This window comes from Tetrahymena thermophila (assembly GCF_000189635.1).
Source record: "Tetrahymena thermophila SB210 genomic scaffold scf_8254659, whole genome shotgun sequence".
Lineage (NCBI taxonomy): Eukaryota > Ciliophora > Oligohymenophorea > Hymenostomatida > Tetrahymenidae > Tetrahymena > Tetrahymena thermophila.
The window spans coordinates 1,011,807-1,032,847 of NW_002476426.1; the positions used below are offsets into that span (position 1 = coordinate 1,011,807).

General features: G+C 23.7%; 10 protein-coding genes across 10 annotated transcripts; 7 read left to right on the forward strand and 3 right to left on the reverse strand. All coding sequences in view use genetic code 6, as the record gives it.

Moving 5' to 3' along the window:
• Window positions 1-65: 65 nt before the first annotated feature.
• Window positions 66-1,397, forward strand: TTHERM_00049350 (hypothetical protein; the record flags this gene model as incomplete). The annotated part of the gene is made up of 3 exons (XM_001014830.2): window positions 66-633; window positions 705-835; window positions 900-1,397. The coding sequence occupies 3 exons, from the start codon at window positions 66-68 to the stop codon at window positions 1,395-1,397; spliced, it is 1,197 nt and encodes a 398-aa protein (XP_001014830.2).
• Window positions 1,398-2,728: 1,331 nt separating this feature from the next.
• On the reverse strand, window positions 2,729-3,232 carry TTHERM_00049360 (hypothetical protein; the record flags this gene model as incomplete). Its single annotated transcript, XM_001014831.1, has 1 exon — window positions 2,729-3,232. The coding sequence occupies one exon, from the start codon at window positions 3,230-3,232 to the stop codon at window positions 2,729-2,731; it is 504 nt and encodes a 167-aa protein (XP_001014831.1).
• A 1,580-nt stretch (window positions 3,233-4,812) lies between these two features.
• Window positions 4,813-5,250, forward strand: TTHERM_000049415 (hypothetical protein; the record flags this gene model as incomplete). The annotated part of the gene is made up of 2 exons (XM_012797388.1): window positions 4,813-4,829; window positions 4,923-5,250. The coding sequence occupies 2 exons, from the start codon at window positions 4,813-4,815 to the stop codon at window positions 5,248-5,250; spliced, it is 345 nt and encodes a 114-aa protein (XP_012652842.1).
• A 625-nt stretch (window positions 5,251-5,875) lies between these two features.
• TTHERM_000049416 (transmembrane protein, putative) lies at window positions 5,876-6,742 on the forward strand (the record flags this gene model as incomplete). The annotated part of the gene is made up of 1 exon (XM_012797389.1): window positions 5,876-6,742. One exon carries the CDS (start codon window positions 5,876-5,878, stop codon window positions 6,740-6,742), a length of 867 nt encoding a protein of 288 aa, XP_012652843.1.
• Window positions 6,743-7,971: 1,229 nt separating this feature from the next.
• TTHERM_000049417 (hypothetical protein) lies at window positions 7,972-8,282 on the reverse strand (the record flags this gene model as incomplete). Its single annotated transcript, XM_012797390.1, has 2 exons — window positions 7,972-8,039; window positions 8,192-8,282. 2 exons carry the CDS (start codon window positions 8,280-8,282, stop codon window positions 7,972-7,974), a joined length of 159 nt encoding a protein of 52 aa, XP_012652844.1.
• A 1,298-nt stretch (window positions 8,283-9,580) lies between these two features.
• Window positions 9,581-10,390, reverse strand: TTHERM_000049418 (transmembrane protein, putative; the record flags this gene model as incomplete). The annotated part of the gene is made up of 2 exons (XM_012797391.1): window positions 9,581-9,624; window positions 10,081-10,390. The coding sequence occupies 2 exons, from the start codon at window positions 10,388-10,390 to the stop codon at window positions 9,581-9,583; spliced, it is 354 nt and encodes a 117-aa protein (XP_012652845.1).
• Window positions 10,391-11,075: 685 nt separating this feature from the next.
• On the forward strand, window positions 11,076-11,528 carry TTHERM_000049419 (hypothetical protein; the record flags this gene model as incomplete). Its single annotated transcript, XM_012797392.1, has 1 exon — window positions 11,076-11,528. The coding sequence occupies one exon, from the start codon at window positions 11,076-11,078 to the stop codon at window positions 11,526-11,528; it is 453 nt and encodes a 150-aa protein (XP_012652846.1).
• Window positions 11,529-11,553: 25 nt separating this feature from the next.
• Window positions 11,554-13,652, forward strand: TTHERM_00049420 (amine-terminal domain cyclin; the record flags this gene model as incomplete). Its single annotated transcript, XM_001014837.2, has 3 exons — window positions 11,554-11,727; window positions 11,960-12,267; window positions 13,436-13,652. 3 exons carry the CDS (start codon window positions 11,554-11,556, stop codon window positions 13,650-13,652), a joined length of 699 nt encoding a protein of 232 aa, XP_001014837.2.
• Window positions 13,653-16,964: 3,312 nt separating this feature from the next.
• TTHERM_00049450 (Mov34/MPN/PAD-1 family: proteasomal regulatory protein rpn11 and signalosome complex protein) lies at window positions 16,965-18,153 on the forward strand (the record flags this gene model as incomplete). The annotated part of the gene is made up of 3 exons (XM_001014840.3): window positions 16,965-17,102; window positions 17,162-17,427; window positions 17,610-18,153. 3 exons carry the CDS (start codon window positions 16,965-16,967, stop codon window positions 18,151-18,153), a joined length of 948 nt encoding a protein of 315 aa, XP_001014840.1.
• An 828-nt stretch (window positions 18,154-18,981) lies between these two features.
• On the forward strand, window positions 18,982-20,852 carry TTHERM_00049470 (hypothetical protein; the record flags this gene model as incomplete). Its single annotated transcript, XM_001014842.2, has 5 exons — window positions 18,982-19,056; window positions 19,127-19,214; window positions 19,323-19,571; window positions 19,648-19,859; window positions 19,923-20,852. The coding sequence occupies 5 exons, from the start codon at window positions 18,982-18,984 to the stop codon at window positions 20,850-20,852; spliced, it is 1,554 nt and encodes a 517-aa protein (XP_001014842.2).
• Between the last annotated feature and the right edge of the window lie 189 nt (window positions 20,853-21,041).

The window sequence follows — 21,041 nt, forward strand, 5'->3', positions numbered from 1 at the left end:
GTGGTTTGTAATAAATTTTAAGTAAAATCAATTTATCTTTAATTTAGTCCCTAAAGTAGTTTGATATGAGTTAATCTAATGAGTAGTTAACATAGGAAAATATTGATGACAATAAAGTATTAATAACTCAAAAAGAAGATGAAAATGAAGTTAAACATAGTTTTGACTAGGGAAATCATTAGGATACTATGGATAATGAAATATCTAATATATAGCAAGAAATATATGAATCAATTTTAGCATCTGACAATACTAAGTAAGCTTAGCAATCTCTTTTAAGCAATGAGTAGCATTCATCTCAAACTACAAATAATAAAGCGAGACATTTAAGAGATGCCAAATAAATATAGAAGCCTATTTCTACACATAGTTTTGATATCTAGAATTAAAGTTCTCTATCGTAGACATCCAAAAAAAAAAAAAATTCTGTAATGACATAAATTGATTAAATTTAAGAATAGGAATAAGTTGTAGCTCCATTTATTCCTAAACCTCCTCTGGTCAATCATATACCTATAACTTAAAGTTCACCTTCCCTTCGCATTTATAATGGAGGTAAAAAAAAACGTATTAAATCAGACAAAGAAGAATTACAATTTTTTCGCTCGCCTTATCATGAAAAGAAGTATTTAGGTAAAAAGAAAGATTTATAGATTATTTATTTGCATATTCTAAGATTATTTAATGCACCTATAAATATTTAGGAAATAAAATATACCCTCCAGAACCAATTAAAATTCAAGAGTTGCCTGACTCTGCATAAGACTTATTTACTTATAAACCACACATAAATAATCCAAATTAATAACATAAAAGTAACAAGGGATCAATATTTGTAATTTATTGGTTATTTGCAACTTCTTATTATTTAATTAATTGTCCATAAAATAAAAATTTAGGAAGAATCAAAAAGCGTAGATATTTAGTTTGTTGAATATATAAGCTCTCCTATAGTGGTGAAAAACTCATTTATCAATAATCCTAATTGCATGCATAACTTAGTTAATAAAAAGAATCTTAGATAAACAAACAATACAAACTTCGTTTTTCAAAGAACTATAAATTTATAAGAAAACAGAAAAAACATTTTCACTCAAGCTCAATTAATTTAAAAGAAAAATAATTTCAAGAGTAGAAGCTAAATATTTTAGCCACCATAATTAGAAACAATTCTTTAAAATAAGATAATAGTAAAATAATAAATTAAAGAACATGAAAAGAATGTCTTCAAAGTTAAAGGTTAAAATTAAATACGTTTTTCTAATTAAGGACTATCAAATTTAAAAGCTTAGAGTCAGATAAAATTGCCTTCATTTGCATAGTCTTTAGAAAGTATGAACAATTTTTCAATAGCAAAAAATAATCTAATCAAATATGTTAATTAAATTAAATTATGAATTTAATTATTTATATTTTAGTATTAACAAAAATTAGATACCTTTCATAAATATTTAGCATTCATCTATTTTATATTAAAATCTCTGGATATCATTTTTCATATTAATAATCCGAAAAATTATTTGCATTTAATAACTTTGTCATAATCAAAATAAAAAGCAAATTTAATCTTTCCAATTTTTTGGAGCTGCTTTTTTTATTTAATTCAAATTTATTCATTATTGATATGAATTAAAAAATTAATCATAATCAGATGATTTTATAGTGTTTGAATGTGCTTTGATTATCATCAATAATTAAATTTAAAAAATTAAAAAGTGGAAAATTTTAAGTAGTAGAATTAATATTTTATAAAAGCTTATTTGATGTTATTAGTTTCTATCTAATAGTATTTATTCATTTTATATTTAATCTCTGATTATCATAAATGTTCATTATGCATTTTAATAATTATAATATGTATTTTTTATTGAACAATTTTATCACAAATCAAAATAAAACGCAGAATTAGTCTTCGCAATTTAGAGCTACTTTTTTTATTTAATATTGATTTAAATTAAAAAATTTATAAAATTCAGATAATTTTATTTTATCTGAATGTGTTTTGATTATCATCAAAATCAAAAAATTGCTAAGAATTTAAAATTATTGGTGATAGAATTCATATTTTATTTAATTTTGTTTGAGATTTTAATTATAATATTATTAAAATTGATTTTCAGATTTACAAATGTATAAAAAAAAATCTATTATAAATTATGAATAAAAATTTATGGATATTTTGTTTTATTTATAATCTTTCTTCTATAAAATGAGCTAATTATGCATAAAGAAATAAAAATCTAAACTACTTTGCAGTAATTTAGTAAAAATGAATGAAAAATCTTATTTGTTGTAATCACCTTTACAAAATTTAATTAATTTAATTAAAAAACAAAAAAAAAGTAGCATGCCACTATTCATTTATAAAGTTAGTTTTTTTTTGATGTTGTTTGATTTTAATGTTATTTGTATTTATTGTTGTTTGTTTTTGTTTTCTTTTTTGTTTTTATTTTAATGTTTGTTTTTTTATTTTTTAATTTATTAATTTTTTTTTTTAAGTTTTTGTTTTTTTAGTTTTTTTTTAAGTGTTTTTATTAATTTTTTATTTTTATTTTTAATTTTAGTTTTTTTTTAAGGAGCTTCAAGAGTGATTTTCAATTTTTTATTTAATTTATTTATTTTTATTTATGTTTTTATTTTATTTTTATTTTTTCATTTTTTTATGTTGTTTATTTTTTTTTTCAATGTTATTTGATTTTATTTTATGTTATTTGATTTTAAGAGATATTCATTTAAAATTTTTTTTTTATTTAAAAAGAGTTTTTTTTTTAATTTTGAAAGACATAGGGCTTTTAGGGCAGAGGAGAGACTAAGGACTTTTGGGCAGCATCTTGGTTATTATTTAGTTTTAGTTATTATTTGGTTTTTGGTTATTATTAAGGATTTTGGTTATTATTTTTATCGGAGCTCCTTTTAGAAAAAGCAAGATTACCCAATTCAGAAGATCAAGGATTCTCAGAGATAGCGAAATGCATGTAGTAAAGGTGGCTTTTTGAGTGAAAATCGGTTCTTTTCGATGGGATATCGTATGGTTCTTTGTTGGATTTTTTGCCGAGTATTAAAAACTTAATTTAAAAAACTTATTTTTTTTTTGATTACACTCAAGGATTGGGGCCACCCCTAGTACATTACAACCTCGAAACCAGTCCAAGTCGTTTTGACCTTCAGCGTCACAATTAGAATCTCTTATCTTTCCTTCCAGCCAATTAAACCAATTCAAATCTCCGTTCATATATATGATTCTGAGGTTCTTTATCGGAGGTAGGATCGCTTGAAATTATAATTTTTTTAAAATTTAGTTTTAAAATATTTTTTGTTTATTTTGAAAGAATTTAATAATAAATAATTGAGTCTCTGACTGATACTGATCCGCTTTCCTTTTTACTACAATAAATTAGTTAAAGTGAAAAACAAACGAAAATTAAATAATCCTTTTTCAATTTACTTTGGATCGTTTATCTTAAATGTCTTCTTCAATTCGCATACCTGTTATTTGATATAAATTAAACTGAACAACATTTCACAAATAAAGTAAAAAATCAAATCCTATTTGAATTTGGTCGTTGACTAGTTTCTTCTATCTGTGAATCTTAACACCCTATTCAGCCTTCTTTTGAATAAATAAAACTGAAACAACAAATTCAAAAATATTTTATATAGAAAATAAAAAATTCAAAGAAAATTTAGCTCTTTGATGCATATTAGTGGTATTTTGACAGTAGTAGTTTATTAATATAATAAAATTTTTATTTGAATAAATGGGGGAATAAAAAGATTTAAGAAAGACTCACTTTTGGCTGCGGTTGGATCTAAGCAATTTTTCATCTAACTTTTAACTCTTTACAATATTTCTTATCTTTACAAATCTTACCACTTTTAAATATTCTTGATTTTTGAGATTTGTAAAGCCCCTAAAAAACCCGACCCGACCTAGTTAGAGAAATTTAAAAAGAAAAATCCAATAAAAAAAACGGGGGGATACCTCTTCCAGCATTAAAGAAAGTTCCGGGTTAAGGGAGAGCTTTCTCACTACTTTCTCACTGAATAAAATTTACTTCAACCTTATTCGATCACTTCAACTTCAATCAATCTTTCTTTTCTGTCGATTCCAATAGAACTCTTGAGCAATAGTTATTAAACAGGAGTTTTAATTTAACTCCTTGTTTGTTACTAAAGCATTCAACTGATGCTTTTTATTGCTAAATATACTTGGCGATTCAGTAATTTAGCATGGGGTTTATTATTAAGTTATAGGTTAATTGACTTGAAAGACAGGCTTTTACTCATCGTTTAGTTAGGAGTGTTCTCTTCTCTTAACATCTTTATTTAGTGATATAAATTGATTATATTCACTCTTATATGCTAAGGACTTAAATAGGTCTGAGCAAATTTAGTGATGCACATCTTACTCGTGAAAAAATAACTTAGTCACTTATAAACTCAGCATACTAAATGAGGAGATTCACACAGCAAACTTATTTACCTATACTGTCATTTTTTAAAGACATGATAGGAATATCTGTGTCTCTCAGAATCACTCACTTACTTCGACGATGAGATGCACTTGAAAGAGTTAATTGTTTCCTCTTTTCAAGAATTCTTCTTTCTCAGATTTTCACTTAGTTTTTCTTTGTAAGAAAAATTCTTGTACCCCTGAGATTTTTTTTAAGAACCATTAGAACGTCTAGCATAGCACTAAAGAGATAAAGTATTCTCTTAGCTACCTTTTTAAGCACATCTTAGGATTTAGAAGCCTAGTTTTATTGATATCCTCTATTTTCATAGAGCTCATCGCTGCACGAAGGTTTTAGAATGCCTTCGTAGGTAAGGTATTTATATTTCGCTCCTAATTCTAGGTGTAGAGTAGCAGCTATCTGATGAGTTGTGCAATAAGATAGACTAGAACATTTAAACAACTTTAGAGGTTCTGTTATAGTTTCTAATGGCAATTATCTCTTTTCAATATGCAAGCCTTCCTTTAAACTTGTTTTCTCGCACAGTAGCACCGCAGATATGTTGTATTTGACCCTTTTTATAAATGCTACTGACGCCACAAAGCTGACTCTTTCTATTTCTCAAAGTAGAAAGGTTAATATTTTGATCGTTCAATAGAAGAAGTGTCTGCACATTCAATTTACTAAGAGTTCTTTCAAGTCCCCAAAAACTCTCAACCGTTTGGAAAGAGGATTTTTTCCCCTATAAATCGCTTTTTGCAGGCTTTCATTCCTTAACCAAAACATTGTTATCTGAATTGGGTGAGCAAATTTATAGGAAAACTTATGGGTTGTCAATCCCTAACCACTTTCTTGAAACGGGTTCCTCTTAGAAATTGTTGGATGCAGATAATAACAAAATTCGTTTATTCCATTTCTTGATATTCAACTGACGGCATTTCATATTATTCTTTTTCTAATCTTTTAAAATTGTTTTGAATTAGCTTAAACTTTTCACTAATCATCCATCCATTTAAAATTTCAAAAAAGATTTTAGAAAAGGAGGCAAAGAAATATCAATAATATAGATATAAGAAAATCATTAGCACTTCTTCACATTCAGCTTCGGTGGAGATATGAGAGCACCAATCAACTTCTCGAAAAAAAGGTCTCATTTTTCAAAAAACTTTCTACTTAATCTTTATCACTTAGTATTGGATTTCGTATACACGTTTTTAAAAAATGTGACCTATAATTCATTGAAAAGTAAAAAGGTTTGTTAAGAAATGAGCATTCAAGAATGACTAGGCAATTTCACTTTGGTCTACCTAAACTTGAATAGAATAGATCGCCTTCTACTCCTTGTTTTTCTCATTCTCAATTTATTCAGTTTGCAACTGAACTCTCATTAATATTTTACTTCCTCTGCATATTCTACCCATATGAGAGGAATAGCTAATTTACGGTCTAACTAAAAAAAAAAATAAGGAGAATCTTTACTATTTTCAATATCACCTTTATAATTTACATCACTTTTTCTCATTTTGTTCAGTTTTGTCAATAACCAAGAGGGTAAAAGGAATATCACTCCTATGTTCTTAGCCTCAGGTCATTATTTGAGAAATATAGCAAAAATAAACTACTCAGATTCTATTTAAAATATTCAAATTCTCCCCCAAAATCTTCTTCAAATAAATCTGAAGCACATTTTGTTTGCATTTGATCAATCAAGAAAGTATCATGAAAAACTTAGTAAATAAACGACGTCATCATAAAATATTTTCGAAAAAGAGTTCACTTAAGCTCTTTCTCTTTATTTATTAGATAAATCATGCTATTTAAAAAGTTATTCATTTAAGACCTCTTGTAAAGTTCAGATATTTATGAGGTTATCTTATTAGCATCATTATCAAGAGAATAATAAGCAAAAAATAGAATTCAAACTTCCTTTTATTGTGTTTTATGTAAATTCTCCAGCATTCAAATAGTAATTTAGCTACTTTACATCTACTAATCAAGACAGTCAAAAGAGGTTTAATTCTTAAAGGCTGTAAACAAATACTCTTCCTCCTCCTCTTTCACATTCTCTCAAAGTTAAGACAGGTATATGTATGTGTTAAGCCCTATTCTTTACAAACCAGAAATAGTCACCACACAAAAAGCTTTCATCTATTTCAGATTAAAGTTAAATTTAGGCAGGATCTAAGCCTTAACTAACCTTAAATGCTTTCGATTAGAAATTCCGTCTATCACATAAATTCACAAGATAAGTTTTTCACTTAAATACTCTCTTTACCAGATCTTTTTGATTCAGTCTAACAAATAAATGAAATAGCTATATCCTAAGACAAAGTATTATCAATAAGCATATACCACTCTCATTCGCTTAACTTTGCACAAAACCATCCCCAAACATAAAATATTCTACTATTATCCTTCAAATTAACCTACATACTGCAACTCTCTTTGAATCGGTGGCCAAGTTGTCCAAGCTTACCCCAATTACAAAGGTGATATTTATTCGTTCGAATGTTGCATTCTGTTTAGAAACCTTCAAATAATCATAATTAATAAAGCTTGAGGTTCAGCTCTCATTGAATCGGTGATCAAGTGTCCAAGCTTATCCCAATTACAATGGTATTTATCGTTCGAATGCTGATTTTCCTCAATAAAATTCTTTGAAAACCTTGAATTTGACATCCAAGTTAAAACCAAAATGATTATTTATTTGAAAATAGGTAAACTTGTTGATTGATGCATGCAGATAAAAGTGGAATATGACTAATACTTGGTTGTCCAGGCCGTTCTTAGTTAATTGCATCACCTCATCTTTTTTGAAGCTGGCATTTCAACAAAGTCTACCAAAAAATCTTACCTGAAAACGCAGATGGCTTTAATTGGAGCTTCATGATAAAGTACTCAAGATTGTCCAGATCTTTTTCGTTTTCATTGAAGACGGAAAGTGTTGTTCCGACACTCCTCTCCCCAGCTCATCTGGTAGTTTTGAATTATTTGAAGGGTATGTAAAGTTAACTGAATTTAAAGTAGCAGTTTTCTTTTATGCTATGGTTTCTTTGGGTCACAAAGAAAAGCTTCAGATTCAATGCTTATTTCTAATAAATTATTCTTATTCAATCTATTCAATCATTTATCAGCGTTATTTCACTCTCTCTACTCATCTCTGGTTAAGATTCTTTAAGCTACTCATTCATCTCATTCATACTATGTTCAATAAGAAAAGTCTAAATTTCCTGCACTTGTATTAGTATTATCTTCGATTGCTTAATCTTTAACTCTTTTCATTAGTAGATTCAAGCTTCAAATGATAGATTTAAATCCGATTTTCAGCACTAGGGCTCTTGTATTCTTAGCTCAGCCTTTAGTCTATATACCTGTCCGACACCAGTCTTTTGTAGGTTTGATTAGATAGCAAAATATAGCTTTTTACCATTTTTATTCCTTTGAATTACCATCAACACAAATATTTTAGAAAGAATAAAAAACTATTTTACTTTTTCCCTCCCTGCTCCATCGTGCCTCAGTAACATTCATGATTATTGTAGCTAATACACTTTTATAACTACACTTTCATGATTTCAATTTTACCTTAAACTTAATACTAATGTTGTTGTAATCAAAATATCATGCTTTGAATCATGAAAATTAGTATTAAATATAAAATAATGAAATAATTGCTGATGCCTATGATGGATGATGCAGGTCAGATACCTCACATTTAACAATCTGAAATAATTTACAAGATGAAAACTTCTTTTTCTTGAACTATGGGCATTTCTTTTCATGCTACTTTCCACTTTCAAGTAGCATTACTAGTCTGCCGCTAGCCATAAGAAAAGAGTTTTGCCCTTTCTTGTTTTTTGTTTGAAAATAACTTAGAAAATATCTTTTAAAAAGAAAATTTATGAAATTAAATTCAGTTAGAAAATCAAAATTGAATATTTTACAAAAATTAAAAATTGAATTTGTGAATAAAAAAAGATAATGCAAAATACTTAATCAATAAATAAAAATAATAAAAAATCATAATAAAATTAATAGATTTCCTTAAAATTAACAACACCATATTAATATTAATTTATTATCATTTCGACAGAAAGACAAATATTTATTTTCCTTTATATGATTAAGTTAAATATAAATTCAAATTTTGAATTGAAAATCTTAAAACCTAAATTTTTAAATTTGTTAAAAATAAATTAATTATAAAAGAAAATCTATTATAAAAAAAAAAAAAATGTAATTAATGAAAACCAAAATAATTTAATAATTAAAAATTATTTCTTGATATATAAATAAATTTAATATTTTAATGAAACATTTTAAATATTTTAATTAATTTTATGAATAAATGAGGTTAAATATTTTATTTTTTTTAAGGTTTGAATTTTTTTATCTCAAAATTATGTGTCATTTATTTTTCAAATTACATTTAGAGAAAGAATGATAAAGCAGAAGTAAGAAAAGTTCTATTTTTATTATTTACACTTAGTTAAAATACTTTTTATAAAAGAAAATGGTATCATCTATATATAGAATTGATTAGAGCTCTATGAAATTAATTCTTTTAGCTTAATTCTGATTGGGAAAGTTTATTTCAATTAGACTAAAGTGGATAGTAATGTTGCATCCATAACATTTTCACTTTGAATAAATAGAGTTATATGGTAAGAATTTTTTTTGCATTACAATATTATTGGATCATTGCAAAAAAAATAAATTAATTTAAATTAAGATTTGATAATCTATCATAAATATTGTGTCGTCATAACTTTTTTAGATAATAAAACTAAAAAGTCAATCTAAAAAATTATAAGTCTAACTCAAAAAAATTTCGAATCACAATCTTTCAAAGTAAATAAAATAAGTATTTGATCTCAATAAAGCAAAATCTATTTGTATGATCTTAACTTAATACTGAAAAAATGTGCATTTGAATGAACTAATAACTTAAAATTCATTTCAAATAAATAAAATATTGTTACATTTTTCATTTTAAATATCCAAAAAACATGCTAATCAATTAATATCAATATACAACAAGAAATATAGTAATAAACATTATTTAACTCAAATTAATTCTAATATTTAATTTTTGTATGTTGTAAATTAAAGATTATTTTTATTTTTCAAGCTAATAAGATACATTAAGTTAATTCCCCCTAATAAGACCCTATTATTTTTATATTTTATAAAAAAGACAAATAATTAGAGTCATCCATTTAGCTAATTGTTAAAAAGTTAAGCTGATTTCATAGATTAAAGTTAATTTTTTTAATATATAATGGATTCTAATAGATTTTAAGTACTTTATCATAAAATCTGATACTTAAGTTAGCAAAATTTTCAGTTTAATGTGAGATAATTTGTTAAAAGTAACTTAACTGAACTAAATAAAAATTGTGTTTGAATTAAAATTGAAATAGAATAGACAATAATCTATTTAATACGATTTTATTATATTAAGTTTGATATTTAAATGACGAATTAAGTTTGTTTTTTGAAAGAAAAGGAATAAATCATTCTGTTTATTTATAGCTTCAATTATTCCTCCTTTAAAAATTTTCAGGATTTAAATTTAAACATTGTAAAATGTAAAAATATTCTTGTAATAAATAATATTGCTTACAGTAATATCCTTATGTGATTTTTAGAAATAAGTAATTTAGAGCAAAACCTAAAAAAATAAATCTACGTATGCAGCAGCTTAAATTTTATTTAAGTATAAGCAAATCAATAGTTTTTGTATCAATTTTCACTTTTGAGTGCAAAAAGTAATAGAAAGTAGCATAAACACCAAAAAAAGTAGTTTATGTTTTTTTTTTGATAGTATAACATACTGCTAATAAGCGTTGTAGAGGCAATTTATTTTTGATTTACCTATTTTTTAAGTTAAAGAACTAAAAAGAGTCTATTTGCAATTTTATAATAGAATCCATACTCTTAACAAGTACTAATTTTATATTAAGTACTACACTAAATTCATTTTTTTACAGATCAAATATGGATAAAAAATCAAAGCCATATTAAAAATAAATCCTCGAATAATATGAGGAAGAATATTGGATAGTGTTTTTATGTAATTACTGAAAATATTTACGTATATTTAAACCGAATACTTAACTTTTACAATTTTTAAAAAAGATATATTTTGATTTTATAGGAATTCACAAAAAAAGTGGTTTTAAATTAGCTCTACAATTATTTAAGAAATATTGCCTCGAAAAAATAATAGATTTTTTGAAGGTTAGTAAATTGGCGGCTGAATTATGAAAAAAATTTATAATAAAAATTATAATCATTTTTAAATTTTATATTTTCTTTCCCCCATATAGTGTTACAAACATAGATAATTGAATGAATAAATATTTGAATATTTATTTTAATTAGATAGTTGCTATCAGGATAATTGATAATTAAAGGCCCTGATAATATAGATTAAGTCAATATTTTTTAAAGTAAAGTATTTAGAATAAAAGGGGATCAGAAAATTAATTTTATCAACAAATCTACATTAAAATATTACCAAATTTTTGTAACAAGAACAATAACAGTAACAAAAACTACAGCAGGATATAAGAAGAGATTAGATCAAACAAAAAAGAAAAGTAATAAAAATAAGAAATGGGAAGAGGTATCTTGATTAATAAATTAAAATAAAAATTTTTAACTGTTAACAAAAGTAAGCGCACACAAATTTAATTTTTTAGACATGGCATTTTTCTTTATTTTGATATATTAATCTTACGAATTGCTTATTTGATATAAAATGAATATAAATTTGATTAAGTTGGGATAGATTGGTTGAGAAGAGTTAATTTATAAATTAATAAGGGCGAAATTCAGTGCTATAAAAAGATTGAGTGTGAAATAAGATAAACAAATTTTTTTCGAAAAAAAATCTTTTGGGAAAAGAATAATCAAATAATCCAGATAATTAAAAGTACTTAATAACTAACTACTTTATAAACTCAATTGTTTCTTTTGAATAATTCCTTCTATCAATCAATTATTAACAATAATCTGATTAGTCAAAATTTATAATTAATTCACTACTTTCTTTCTTAAGGTACTTGAAACGAACATATAAATTTGTATTATCATGCACGGTATTATTCTTATTGAACAAGAAGAATCTGCTCATAATTGCTGCTATGAATTGGAACTTAAATTGGAATCTCATTCAGGTGAATCCTCAAATATGAGCACTTAGGGTTCTTTTTCATAAAATTGCTCCGAATTTTACTCACCTGCTACTGAAAATAAAGAAGCTGGTGTAAGAATTTGTTAAAAAATATTCATTTTTTATTTAAATAGACCTTTTAATTTATACATTAGATTTGGATTGTTTTTAGTGTTTAATAAATAAATAAATTATTAAATTCAGTTCAAAAGTGTAAAATCACAACAATAATTTATCACTTTATTTGCTTTTTATTTATTGAAAATGCATGTTTTCTATGTTAAAAATACTCATTTGAGATCTAATTCTAAATTATCCAAATTAGGCTGAACAAGAATTGCAATGTTCTGCTGAAGACAATCAAGAAATCTTTCTTTGGACATAAAAAGTCTCTCATATTTTGCAAGAAATTATTAAAGTCTAGCAAATCTTGGATAAAAACAAACTCAGAAGCTTCCAAAATAGTTGTTTTAACAACAGCTGCATTCCTTAAGTTTCACTTAGCGACTACATGTACAAAATCATGACTGAAGCTAGACTTGAAATTGATATTTGCATAATCAGTCTATTCTACATTGATAGATTAACTTCTTGTCAGCCTAATTTCAGAATTAACTAATTCAATTGCCACAGGTAATTAGTTTCTACTTTTTTTTATGGTTTTTTAACTTTTTTGCAGGGCTATAATCACGTTAGTATTAATCCTTTTGAATTTATTAAAATTCTACTCGCCTTTAGCATAAAATGTCACATAAATTTTGCTTATTTTACTAAGAAGTAAAGGCGTTGAAATAATATCTGTGTTTTCTCTACCTCTTTCTTTTTAAATTGCAAAAGATGATAAGATAATGAAAAAAAAGAAAAAAAAAAATAATATAAGGGCGCACACATAATTTTTTTTTTTAATTAATCAAATTCTGTCTTTAGTATCCCCACCCTAACTTAAATAAGCTTATCTAGAAAAAGGTTGTATTAAAAACTAGAATGAAATATTCACAATTCATGATAAATTTTAAATATTTGATCAAAAAAAGTTATACTGGTATTACTCATACCAGCAATTTTAAAAGAGCGTAAAATACATACTGACATATTAAGATAAGAATATTTTGCATTTTATTTAAGTTTTCCTTTTTTTTATTATTCTTTATCAATCATTCTACTTATTTATCTATAAATTTTACAAATCGGATTCAATTTTATCATGAATAAAATTAATAAGCGATTTACATAAAATTTCATTTGTTTCTTCAAATCAAGTAAACATGCCCACCCTACTTTGAGTACTAGAAAAGAAAAAAAAAATAGAAATTAAAATTTTAGCTGAACTCATTAGCTACAATGAAAAAAGATAGAGCTTTCTTTATTTTTTAAAGAGATTGCTTTATGTAATTTTAAGTAAATAAGAGAAGAGGAAAGGAAAATTTAATTTAATTATAATTTAATTGGTCCCCCACCATGTTATTTATTATAATTATTATTCATCATTCTAAAGCCTAAAAATTTAAGCTTTTACGTACTTATATTATTAATCGAATGCCACAAAGTCATATGGCTTAAATTATCCACTGACATTAAATAAATAAGCTATAGATTGATCGATAGAAATAGCAAGATTAGCAAATAAATGAGTAGCATATAAATAAATGTCTGCCATAATTAATTTATTTTTCTATCTTAAATGTGTCTATCCTGATATCAAATTTACTAGAATTATCAAATATATATATATGCCCAATAAAATTTAAACCCAAATCAGTTTAACTGAAAATTTAATTGATTTCAATTTAAAAATAAATAGATTAATTTTGACTTCTATGATGGTTGCTTCCAAGATGCACTAAGACATACAAAGCTACTTCTAAGTTGTCAAGCTCTTTTCATTAATCGGAGGTGTATGTGAGAAAGAACTCTACTTGATGGAGTAGACATTATTAGATCTCCTTAATTACCAATTATTCATCTCAGAAGATGACTACACCAGATACAAAAACTAACTCACTTGTTTCTAGCTTTGAATAAATTTATCTATCTATCTATCACTACTACAATAAAAACTTAATCGATCAACAACAAAATCTATCAAATAAACTTTCTTACTTTCTCACATAACCTCTTTTTCTAAAACAAATAATTTCTATTAATCAATTAAAACCTAAACCTATACATTCATTTAATTTATTCAATAAAATAATAATAACCCAACAATAATTTATTAAAAGTACTGCATATAATCAAATAATAATAACAATAATAAACTTTAACACCATAAAATTACTACCTGCTTTTCTTTTTTAATACCCAAATATCTATAAAGTATCCATAATATTCAACCGGATTAAATTAACTAACTAATATTGGGATTGGGCTATTGAAATTTTTTCTGAAAAAAAGGAGCTAATTGTGAGAGAAAGTGCTAAAAAAAGCTTTGATACAAGCAAATATTATCTATAGAGTTTGTGGAGCTAAATAAAAATCTTAATTATTATTATTATAGTAATGATTTTTCAATATTTATTCTTACAATACATTTCCTATTTAAACATTTTTCTTCTCTCACTAGCGCGTACATTTTAATGGAAATTATTATATTTAAATATAAATTAATAAATTCTAGAACTCAATTTACTTAGTTCTTAATAACACTCACTCATATTTTATTTATATAAAAAGTAAGTCTCACCTATAATAAAAATTGGTTACATTTATCAAATTGTTTTTAATTAAAATAAAATTTTTAACAGTTTATTTACTTTAAACCTTACTGTTTAGTATTCTGTATTTTATCCTCTAGTTTAATTTCACTTTTATATTAAATAAATAAAATTCAAATAATCAGCTTTCATACACCAATTATTTCATTTCTCCTTTCTAATTTTTTTCGATTTCATTAAAAATTTAATTATTTAACCAATTGCTTTAGATATCAATTTAGTTTTTTAATTTTTAGCAAATAACATTTCTTCCTTAATTTCTTATTATTAATATTTTATAGTTCAAACTAAAATGAATTTTTTATATTTAATTCAATATTATTTAATTTCTCTATTCTGTTTTTTTTCTTTTTGAAAAATTTTAAATTAATCAAATTTTGATTGGCGAATCAGGAAACATTTTGGTTAATTTCACAATTTTTGTTATTAAAAATAAATAAAAATTTAACAAAAAATGCTTGGAACTATTTTAAAATATTTAAAGACTTAACTACATTATATGAAATAGTCTTTGCAACATAATATTTAGTGAATTTTTTTATTAAAATCCTTCAACTTATAATTTCTTTTAATGATTTTAAATAATTTTAACTAAATACATTGGAATTCTAGTCTAAGATCTCAAATATATATTAGGAATAATCATGGATTATTAATCTTTGAGTAGGGATTAAAAATTTAAAAAATAAAAAAAATATATAATAATTTTTAATTTATATTTATTGTAATAAATCTCATTAATTTAATTTTCAATGCTATTCCTACCTCGATCTATAAATTTTTGATTGTGTGTATATTTCTTTGGTATTTTAATATATGATTCATAAAAATATATCAAAAGATTTTTTTAACAAAAAAAATTAACAAACATAAAAATAATTATACTTTAATTCAATCTTTTTCTAGCCATGAAAAAGCAATTTTATTTTACATTCGTAATTAATATTTTTATTATTTTAATTTTTTTGATTTTAATTACAAAAAAATGTTTACTATAAAATAAAAGTGAATAGTTAAATAATTTATTTTATTTATAAGGAATAGGTTGTAGTTTTAATTATTTAATAAATACAATTAAATCATTAATCAAAGTCAAAATGTGGAAATAAGATATTTTTTTTTCTAATATCTTTTTCCTTAATAATTTTAGATTAAATTCTTCTTTTTTTTTGTTCGAAATTCCACTAAATTTTAAATTTAGCATTTAAACTTTTTTAAAATTTGATAAACCTAAAGCTATGTCTTATGAACCTTACTATTTTAATTGTTACAAAAACTAAATTTTAAATTATAAAGTATATTATAGTTAACAAAACTAAACCATAAGTATAATAAACCTGGATCTTCAATTTTATTTTCATCAAAATCAAGAACTAAACAATAAAGTTTAACAAATTTATTAAAGTTATGCCTGATTCTTTAGCACCTTTATTTTTAATTTTATTCTCTTATTAAAGTATTAAACTTTATTATAATTTATAAAATTGCTAAACCAGTACCTACCTAATCCAGAGGTGCCTTAGTCATCAATATATATTACTTTTAAAAAGCTAGTGATTTAAACTTTAAAGGCAAAAGGAATTTCCGAGAGCAGGACCTAAGGTTAATGAACCTGAAATCCCTAAATGATTTTTCTTAGATTTAATTTCAAATTTTTAGAGATGTGCAGTTAGCTAAATAATAATCTAGACCTTAATCACAAAATTCTTTAATATTATTTTTATTAAGATAAAGTAATAAAATTGAGTGCATTTAGTTAAACCAAAACCTAAACCAGATCACCAATTTAATTTTCATAAAGATAAAATTTTAAAGTTGATTATTATTTAAGCTTTCTAAAGATAATCCAAAAGGCACATATCTAAATAACTAATATTGTTCTTTATAAAAAAGAATCAAAGTCGAGATGATTGTGAATTTTCAGAACTTAGTTTTAAAACTTTAAAATCATTAATCTGACTACTTTAAAATCTAATTTCAAAGTTGAAATATTATTACAGATTTAAAGGACTGAACAAATATGAGATATTTATTATAGATTTTTTAATATTTATCTAAACATAAGTTCCATACTTAAGGAATTTTTACATTAAAATCATACATTAATGAGATTAAACCCATGACTTTTCAAACTATAGTTAATAATAATTTAATATAAAAGTAATACTAATAAGAAAATTTTAAAGAAAATTGTAAAATGTTTCTAAGTATCAAAAGTTTTTATTAAATGAATATTTTTAGTTATTAAAATTAAATTAACACATAAATTATTATTTTTTTTAAAAATATTATTTGCAAAATTTATGAAAAATTTTTTTGATAAAGTCCTAAAAATATTATTTTATTTATTTATTATTGAAATATTTATTTTTTAAATCTATGAGATTCACCATTTTTTGTATGATAAGATCAGAAAGAAAGCAAATCAATCTCTCTGCGCTTTATTTTTTCTTTATTTCGTATAATATCTTTTGAATAAGAAATATACTTATTTTATGAAATTTAAATAAAGTTTTAAAGGTCTAATAAACTTAAAAGTATCTAAATAATTAATTAGAACGTTTTAGTGAATTAAATTAAAATTTATCAACAGCAATAATTAATTAGGAATTAAGAATGAATTTTATGTAAGGTTTTGGAGGCTTAGGTGGCCTTGATTTTATGGGAGGACAATAATCTGATCCAAACGCTCCTCTTCCAGATACACAAGAAAAGATATATGTTTCAGCTTTAGCATTAATTAAAATGCTTAAGGTAGATGATAACTAACCTAAAATTAATTTTTATTCAAAATTAATATCTTAAAATAAAAGCATTCAAGAGCAGGTGTACCTATGGAAGTCATGGGTTTGATGCTTGGTGAAATAGTTGATGAGTATACTGTTAATGTAATTGATGTTTTTGCTATGCCTTAAAGTGGTACTAGTGTAAGTGTTGAATCAGTAGATCCAGTTTTCTAATAGGAAATGCTTGATATGCTTCAACAAACTGAACGTAGAGAGAATGTCGTTGGATGGTATCACTCCCATCCCAGTTTTGGTTGTTGGTTGTCAAGTGTTGATTAGCAGACTTAAATGAGGTACATTCTATGAAAAAAAATAACTTTTGAATAATTAGAATTGAATTAAGATTGTTTTATACTTTATCATTTCTTTGAAAGCAATTAATAATTGATTGATTGAAATATGGAAATATAAAAATAAAACTAACTTATCAAATAAAATTAAATAAAATAACTAAATATTATTTGAAAACTAATAGTTTTGAGTAACTAAATCCAAAGGCAGTTGCATTGGTTATAGATCCTATTTAGAGTGTAAGAGGAAGAGTAGTTATTGATGCCTTCAGATTAATTAATCCCACTGTTGTTATGAGTGGTTAAGAACCTAGACAAACTACTGGTGTCGAAGGACATTTAAATAAGCCTAACTTAGAAGCTCAACTTAGAGGTGTTGGCATTCAATATTATTCTATAAATATTGCTTTCCGTACAAATGAATTAGAAAATTAAATGCTCTCAGATTTATACAAATCATCATGGAGAAACTCTTTAGAATTAAAATCTTCTACAAAGCATAGTGAGCAAAATGTCCAAGCTATGAAAGATATGGTAGGATTGGCCAAGTTGTATACAAAGGCAATAGAAGAGGAAATTAAATGCAATGGTAAGGATGAAAAGTAATTAAAAATAAAAAACACAGGTAAAATAGATCCTAAAAAACATCTTGAAAGTAATATTGATGATGCTTCAGCTAATAATATAGTGCAATTATTAGGTAATATGATGTCTGCAAGAGTTCTTTGATTGAATCTAAATAAATAAATAAATAAAAATTATAAAAATAGATGTGAATATCTTTATTATGCAATAAGTTTATTATACTAAAATAATGTGTTAAGATGTATAAAAACTAATTAATTAATTAACTAACAACTAAATTAGTTAATCTTATCTTTAAATCACGATTAAATATCATAAAAGTACTCCAAATTATGCTCAATAAATAAATTCATATATTCTAAGTAATAATTTTTATACAATTTTATATCTTAAAAAATATCTCTGATTTCAATCAATAAAAAAATTGTTATTTTTTTGAGTAATGTGAGTGGTTTTAATTTGAATTAAAGAATTTATTTTTACATCAATTTATTTTATTAAATTTTTTTAACTAAATACTTGATATAAACGTTTAGATATTATATTTTAATTTTTGTAGTAAGATAAGCTAAATCTTCAAAAAAAATAGTTAGTTAACAAATAAAAAAATTAGGGTAAATCAAAATTAAATATATATATATATTTGCTGTTATTTAAGCATGATATTATCAACCTTTTTTGATTCATAAATCTATCTAATCTATATTTAAAAATATAAATTTATTTCAAAAATTTATTTATTTTGGAGCCCAAACCAAATTCATAATTATGCTAACTAATGATTTCTACTAAAGCTATTAGAATTATGCATAGAAAAAAACTTTATAGATTTCTACTTTCTTTGAAGATATAAATTATTTAATATTAGCAAAATGAATTAATACTGCTTGATATTCCCCTTTTGTAATTTCTCAAAAATTAATTTGATTAATTTTATTAAAATTTAAGATATAAATATAGTAAATTTATTTAATGAGTGAAAGTGAAGTACAAGATAAAAAAGCTAAAAGAAAGAAACAATAGCCAAGATTTACTTCAGTTAAAAAAGTAAAGCAATTTAAAAAATGCTGGTAAATTTAGTCAACCAACTCCTTCAATTTGAAATAATATTAAATAGGAAGAATTAGATTAGTTTTTGAAAGATGTTAATGAATATAAACAAATCCTCAAATCAATAGGAATGTATGATCTCTGTCAAAATTGGAGTAAATTGATACACACTATTTCAGTTTATTGGGTTTTATATTTATTAATCATTCATTTTACATATTGTTATATAGTAAACATTAAAATAAATTTTTATTAACCAATAGAACAAAAAAGAAATATGGAAAGAATCGAATAAAAGAAAGAAAGAATGAAGTTAAAAATGAAAAAATTGAAAGACAAATAATAGGTTAACGAAATATATTATAAACTTCAAAAAAATTAAGAAATGCTCTCTTAAGCTTTGGGTGTGCATGACGATGAAACAGTTGAGGAATAAGATTAATCAGAATAGCTTGAAGTTCCAACATACTATTAGGAATATAATAAAGCTTATTAAAATCAGTAGACATTAAGTAGGGATTATTTTTAATTTATTATTTTGACTAATTTTAAATTAAAATTTATAATTACTTATTTTAATTTAAAAAGGTGAAATTGAAGAAGAAGATTTATAGCAGTAAGCTAGTCTTTAGCTATAGAACGAAGATGATTCAAGAAGGAACAAATCTTTATAGTCAGATCAAAGGCTTATTCAAGATGAGCTACTTCTAGATAATACCCAAAGCTTTTAAAAAGCAGGAGATGAAGATGATGATTAAGAAAAAATAAATAATTCAAGATTTCTTAATAAAAATGAAAAGGTATTCTTTTGATTTGATGAATTTAAGAAAATAAATTTCATTTAAATATTCATTTTTAAATAGATTTTAAACCAGGATAGCATTGAAAAGAAAAGATAATAATCAAAAAAGAAGGCAAATTTGATTAGTAAATCCCTTAAAAAGCATTAGTTTAGAAGTTAAGAAAATTCTGAAGTTGGTGATATAGAATAACTTTAAAATGAATAAAATTAAGCTTTGTAAGATTTAGATGGCTACATATAACCAAAATAAAATAATTTAAGAAAAACATCAATATCTTACTCAGATTCTAATGATGATTAAAGATAAAATAATCTAAAATAACAGATTTATATTAAGTCGGATGATGAAAGTGTTGTAAGAGAAACTGATCATGAACAATTTACAGACTAATTTATATATAATACTAATCCTTCTATGGATATTGAAATTATGTACCAATCATCATCAAATAAGTAATCCCAATCCCAAACCCAAAGCAATGATTAACAACTACATTAAAATTATAAATTTCCACCAGAGGATAGCAAACCAAAAATTTAGTCATAAAAAAATAAAAATAATAACAAAAAGAGTTAAAATAAATACTCAGAAGAAGATATCTCTTCTGAAAGTTACAATTTACCAATTCAAAGTAAAAAATCATCATAAATATAAAAGTAAAAGTTCATAAATAATACTGATTATAGTGACGATATTTAAAATTTAAGTTAAGATAGTGCAGCCATATTAAAGTCATAAAGAAGTTATAATTAGAATGATTTTTAAGAAAAAAACTCAACTTAATTAAAAAAATAAGTTGAAAAATAAAAACCTATAAAAAATTACATAGAATTAAATGAAGACGATAATGATGACAATTTAATGTAACTTGATAATTCAGATTAACAAACTTCTTCGTATGTCTATATCCAAGATTCAAACAAAAATAATGAAAAATAAAATAAATCCAATAAAACTGTAAAAAATAAAAAGATAAAAAAGAAAAAATGATTTTGTAAAACAGGCACTCAACAAATAAAAAAATTTAAAATTTGTTTAATCTTAAAAATAAAAGAATTTAAAAAAAATATATTTATGTAATTCAAAGTAATTAGAAATGGAATAGCATTTAATATAAAATTTATTTATTTACTTTTTTGTTTGTTTGATTGATTTATTTTTATAAATATTTTCCCTCTC